The sequence below is a fragment of the Habropoda laboriosa genome, unplaced genomic scaffold (genome assembly GCF_001263275.1).
Source record: "Habropoda laboriosa isolate 0110345459 unplaced genomic scaffold, ASM126327v1 scaffold65, whole genome shotgun sequence".
NCBI classification, from domain to species: Eukaryota; Metazoa; Arthropoda; class Insecta; order Hymenoptera; family Apidae; genus Habropoda; species Habropoda laboriosa.
The window spans coordinates 1,042,451-1,049,041 of NW_017100254.1; the positions used below are offsets into that span (position 1 = coordinate 1,042,451).

Consider the following 6,591-nt stretch of genomic DNA (forward strand, 5'->3'; position numbering starts at 1 on the left):
CAAACTGTTTAAAGGGCGCCATTACGCACACTTTTCAAACGTACTTTAAACCCATACAGACAGACAGTAATGAGATTCATTAATACTGGACGTCAAATTGTTAATAATACTTCTACGCGCGGTTACACGATACTATAACGGTTTCCAGAAAAAAAACAAACAAAAACTATACTCAACATGATCGTACCGTTTTAAGATTATAAACGTTAAAAAATTATCGAACGAAAACTAAACCGGTTAAATTGCCAGATCTTCGGTTAAACGTAGAGAGATCAAATTAGTAAAGTGAGAGATTTGTTTCGTTACAAACGTGTACTGTGTTGCTTCACAGAGCTGTGCTCTCGATTGGCGACGTCGCCCTGTTCGGCGTGCAACACCGATCAGGAGTATGGCACAAATCCGGTGTATGCCTACCGTCTCTCAATTGAACGAAATCCAACTCGGCGAAAAAGTCACTCTTCATGGTACCAACCGCGCTGTCGGAACCGAAACTATCCTGCCTGCATAGATTTATATTCTTGTAGCAGTCAGTGTACTCAGTCAAAGAGTTAGACAATTTGCTATCGTACACAGACTTGGTGTCGATTACCGATTTTTTCGAATCATTGGACTCGAGCTTAGCGCAATCTTGGATGGACGTAGTGCAGTCTTTTTGGTTATCCATGTTAGTCTCATTTCTTGTGTTATAAGAAAGGAGATCATCATTCTTGGAAAGACTCGTGTTCGAATAGACACTATCTGTATAATGAAGCGCAGCATTCTTCCTGAAACTGCCCTCTCTGTGCAGATCCTCCTGCAGGGTATTGAAAGGCGAATAGTCTTTGTACATCGTATCTTTGTGTTTCACTGTGCAGTCTAATACTGTGAGACTCCCCTGCCTGGACAATATAATGCCAATATCTGACACGTTACTTTCCTGTCTGGTCACCCTGTCGTTGGTAGGCTCAGTTTCAACTACTTCTCCTGGGCTTACGGTTACTTTTGATTGCAACGAAGTACCAGCTTCGGATTGTCCGTTTTTCTGTGTCGAAAATGCATTCTTTGGCGTTTCCTTCGTGGGAGAAATCTTGGTCCTTCTCAGATAGGAACCTGACGATGACTTTGGGGTCTCAGCACCAGACTTCTTCACCTCATTATCGTTCTGACTGTCATTTTTATTCTCCTTCTCCATAGTGTTCGTCGTAGATTTACCAATTTGTTTCAAATAGGAACTGACAGAATTTGCATCGGGCATCTTGAACTTGCCCTCTAGCTTGGTTCTCGAATGGCCACCACTGCTGACCAAATTATGCTCGTTGCTCTTTTCTGGTGACTTTGAGTTCAAAATATTATTCACTTTGTACGAGCACTTGTTATCGATAATGTATTCAGGAGTGTCCGACAGAGAGCACGGACTTGCTCTGCCCAGATATCTGATTTTTTCAATCGTAGATGGTATCCGTTTCGGGTTACACTCAGTCTGATCATTCTGTTTGACGTGTGAGTCCTGTTTGTCGTTGGAATAGTGAGGAGAAGATTCGTTCGATTTGATCGCCTGTCTCGGGAAACAGCCAACAAATACACTAGCCTCTGGCGAAATAACAATATCTGGCTTTTCGATAGAAATTTCCTTGGATCTCGAGTTTTGTCTCGAATAACGACCAGAGTTTCCAGACGACTCGCTCGTTTTACTGTTCTGCCTGGTGTACCTTCCACGAGGACTGATCACGTCAGGCACTTGAAGCATATTGTTATTGAGCACAACATCCTCGCGTTCCAGCGTGCTGTCGTCGCATCCACTGCACCTTTTCTTCTCTTGATGCACTTGACCTTCTTTAATAGGCTTCAATTGAAGCGCTAAACTCTCTGGAGTATTAGATTCACTAGTACTTGTACTTGGCCCTGTGTAATTTCTAATATCAAACTCTAAATCCGAAGGTAACTCTACCCCAACTGATAAATGCATCGCTAAACCATTTAACCAGATATGCATAACCTCAAAAGGCGGTCTCTTGTCAGGGTTCAGGTCGCAACAAAGAAAGGCGATCATATAGAACATCTCTGGACAATTGGAACAGAATTTCTCCTTGAATACATTTTGATTTAGACCAAAATCTGAGGATCTTGGTAAATAATCGGGATCGGCTTGGACTCGTCCGATTATTTCACAAACAACTATGCCAAAGCTGAATATGTCCACTTTCTCGTCGTATTTGTTGCCCTTCATCATCTCAGGCGCCATCCAATATGGATTCCCGACCACTGTATACCTTTTTTTCCGCTCTTTTTTAGAAGTTTTCGCCTCTCCGTCGGAATGTCTGTTGTATTTACGATTGTCGGGTGAGTTGCCATTTTGTATTATCCTGGCGAGGCCAAAGTCGGCCACGACCACAGTCTTATCCTCGCGTACGAGACAATTGTGCGAGTTCAAGTCTCGATGAATGATATTCATGGAATGTAAGTAAGCCATACCGGCGGCTATATCTTTAGCAAACGACGTACGCTGCTCCCACGGTAGAATTTCGTTCGCATCGTGCAGTAGGGCTCTCAGAGTACCGCCTGATATATACTCGGTGACCAAATGCAGCTTTTTATCTTTGTAGAGAACACCGATGAATCGGAGAACATTGTTATGGTGTAACGAGCGTAACACAGCTACCTGTTGAATTTTTGTATGGAATAAAAATGGAAAATAAAAGAAATGAAATATCTGTACATAAATTAGGTGAATCAACTGTGATGGGACAATCTTCTGATTGTAGGTACAACACTTACCTCTTTCAAAAAATTCTTTTGAGCTTCTTCGTCCACTCTGTACAACTCTTTTAAGACCATTACTTCATTGGTATCCCTGTGTGTGACTTTGAACACTTGTCCAAAAAATCCTGTACCCAAGAGTTCACCCTTCACTAGATCACTGGCACGGAATATTCTTTGATTCTTTGGTTCGACACGAAACGATCTAGTTCTGCTTAAGTCACATGTAGGATTTGTTGCAGATCTGTAAAAATATTGGAAGAAAATAGTAAATTTACAATTTTTACCAATTTTGCAAAGAATCTTTTTCATTTGTTAGATTAACAATTGAAATTAATTTATACCCGTCAAGCAGTCGCGACATGGAGCTACTCCGCTCTTTGTGCATAGGATCTCTAGTTCTCCGCAACTGTCTGCTTCGAGTTCCACTGATATAACCTTCATCGCGACGTTTAAATAAACGTTCTTTATTTTCTGGACTCGTCCTTGGACTTGGGATCGATGTCAACATCGCCGCAGACGGCGAAGAAAATGTTGGTCGTCGCGATACTGCGTCCGGATCGTGTTCAATGGTTAACTAGAAAATTCAATCAGATGCATTTGTTGCTATATTCATTATAATCGATCAAGAAGCATAGCACAGTTTTTCTGAAAAGCATGTGTATTACCTGTAAAACTGTGTCTGAATGTTGTATAAGATTTTCAATGCTCTCTATGGGCTGATCCTTAACTGGAGTGCCATTGACTTCGAGTATTCGGTCGCCAATGTGTAAAGATATGAGATCACTGGACATATTCAGTCTGTAACACATTTCACATGACATTTCCTATGTTCAAGAAACTTTTTTTTCATTTTTTTTTTTTGTTTTTTGAACAAAACATGCAAAACTTTGCGTGCATTTAATTCATATTTGAATATGATAAATAATATCATGATAATATAAAGATTAGAAGGCAAACTAAATATCACTAATCTGCATGTTCATGTTTAACCTTGTATATTTTATAAGTACAAAGACACAAGATGTATAATATAGAGAATGTAAAGGAAATAAGAGATGTTTGCTATAAACATATAGAATGACAGAAGTACATGTAAAAATATTAAAATAAAATTAACAATTATATTTTCATATCAATAATGTGTTCCTATTAATTTTGGAGTGTATAAACTGTCACTTCATCATGAATGTTACATGCTTACACATCTATATGGCACATATGATGGTATAAACAAATATACACAGATAGACTATTTTGCACAAGATACGTATTTTGCGTGCAGTTAAATAGCAGATACTAAGAGACACACATCTAATTTGTAAAAATACAATATCCAGTGCATATTATTCATTTGTTATGCTGTACCTATGATTAGAGAAGTGGCAGCATAGCCTAAATAGAACCTCCATCACAAAGGCCAGCAGCTTACTGATCTTTCCACGAACATTTCTCATTAACCTGCATTTTAGTTTAAAGTTATTAGAGGCTACTCTTCTGTACTAGCTTTTTTAAGTAATCACATTCATACATGATGTTAAATATTATAGGAAAGCTACAGTAATATAACTTTATAGTGTATGATAACACAAGTTTATCTTAGTAGTGAACATTTTGTACTCTCTCCTGTTTTGCACGTTTGTTTTAAAGTACCATAAAAAATTGTCAATGGCTTTTTACATAACTAAATCTCACTTTTAATTTCCACCCATAGAATAAAAATAAATATATATTCTTATACATACTCAGATATACGAAGCAAAGCACCACAATTTCGAGGACTAGGGGTTGTGTCTAACGTCAGCTTGATTCCTCTCTGTTTCTCAGGATCAGAAGTATTTGGAGGTATTTCTACCAATCTGATGCTATGTGGCTTCCTGGTGAATGGATGATTAGCTGTCCTATTGATTGGCTGCATCTGCCTCTTGTAACAACTTCCACAATAGAGCTTGGATCTTTCAACCAATGCATAACTCTCTCCATCCCCAATGAAAGCTCCGCAAGAGTTACAGGCAAAACATTCTGGGTGAAATTTGTGATCTCCTGCCAGCATGACTGGACCTGTGATGATTTGGCCACAACCTTGACAGGCTTCCCCATAAGCAGCCCAGTAGTCATCTTTACAGAAAAGTAAGCCATCCTTCTCAAAATACCACGAGGAGAGACCAATATCACATGCTGAGCAGCTAAAAGATAGTTTTATTTATTATATCACTAATTGGCTAGAAGCTTAAGTTTTCAAGCATCATTTATTTTTCATAATTCATTCATCTTTACCAGAAGCAATCAATGTGCCATTCTTGATTTAGTGCCTGTATAAATTCATCCTCATCAATTGCATTGAGACATCCAGCACATGTTAGTGTCCCTCCAATTTCCCCACTTCCCTGATCTGGAAGATATTGAAAACAAATCTGATTGAAAAAACAGATCACTTATGACCTACATATATCGAGAATTCAAGGATTTTGCAATGTTAAACTCGATCTTCGGACTACAAGTATTTCTACGTCCCTGATGTCTATTTACATCGGCAAGGGTACACGCGTTTTTGCACGCCTTTCGTCGTAAACGTTTCCTGTACACCGGGTGATAGAAATTTTCTCGAACATTCAATTTCAAACGGTTAAAAGCTGTCGTTATTACAAAAACAAACACGGCACAATGAAACGCAAAATAGAACGCGTCAGGGACGTATAGTAGGAAGGAAACGTGATTCACGGTTGAGCTTGTCAATGAGAGAAACACGTCACCGTGACTGCAAGAGGTTCCACGAAACATGACGTTCTCCGTTAATGTACAATTGAAAGAATACAGTCTGTAAATAAAGTCTGGCAAAGAGCGTAGGCCAAGTAGAGACTTCGAAGACAGAACGCCCACGCGATCCACAGAGGATAAAGCGTACACAGAAAATCATCGATCAATTCGTTAATCGCGCGCATAATTCCGAAACATTACACAATCTACACTGTGAATCCTTTTGTCTGGCCCGAAAATAACGTCTTACTTTGTCGAAAAAGACGTACCGTTTAACGAAACTTCATCCATCACAGCATCTAGGACTGACACACTCCCACTCCGCACTTTGGCCGCTGAATATAGAGCGAACAGATTCGGAATCCATTCTCAATGCGACGTACGTTGCGCAGTGGCGGGAAATTTAATATTAATAAATACGAAGCGAGTTATTTCAGTTTTTTATATTTGAAATTCAATCAATTCTCTTTGCTTTATTTATGAAAAAGCATAACCTAAAAAAAAATAAGTTAATTTCTTTGAGAATAGTGAAGAGGTTAGAGGTCGCTGATATGAAATTTTTCGATAGTCTAAATTTAAGAAATGGGTCAATTTAATTATTCATAAGGTTTTATTTCAATAAATACAAAAATAAATGAAAAATAGATGCGTTTTAAGTTTTTTAGGTTTCATTCTGTAATTTGTTTTATAATGATAGGTTCAATTTCGTAGGTTAGTGACATTCCTCGTATAACTTCCGCATTGGTCGATAAATTTTTTTGTCACAAAAACTGCTGATCAGCATTTTCAATGATTGGAAGGTTTATTTCGGAATAAATATGCAAGTGATTTATAAGGAGGTAGTCGTTTATTATTCACAGTATTTGGTCTTCGATTCGAATCAGATTAACGCAGATACAGTTTAAAATTTGTCAAATATTCTTACATGCTATATAATAATTTTTGAAATTCGCGAAAAGTGCACGTATATATTACGTGGTGTATATACATACTGTTCAATATTACGAGCTTTCCAAGGAAAATGTTTTTATTGTAAATCGCGCAAAATTAATAACTACTATTTTCTTCATATAGTATACAATATAAATATTCTCTGAG

General features: G+C 38.1%; 1 protein-coding gene across 1 annotated transcript; it reads right to left on the reverse strand.

Annotated features, from left to right (window-relative positions):
* Positions 1-325: 325 nt before the first annotated feature.
* On the reverse strand, positions 326-5,795 carry LOC108572503 (LIM domain kinase 1). Its single transcript, XM_017934756.1, has 8 exons — positions 5,763-5,795; positions 5,014-5,128; positions 4,482-4,922; positions 4,105-4,197; positions 3,405-3,537; positions 3,081-3,313; positions 2,755-2,980; positions 326-2,638 (listed from the first exon to the last, which is right to left on the reverse strand). Exons 1-8 carry the CDS (start codon positions 5,782-5,784, stop codon positions 326-328), a joined length of 3,576 nt encoding a protein of 1,191 aa, XP_017790245.1. The 5' UTR covers positions 5,785-5,795.
* Positions 5,796-6,591: the final 796 nt, after the last annotated feature.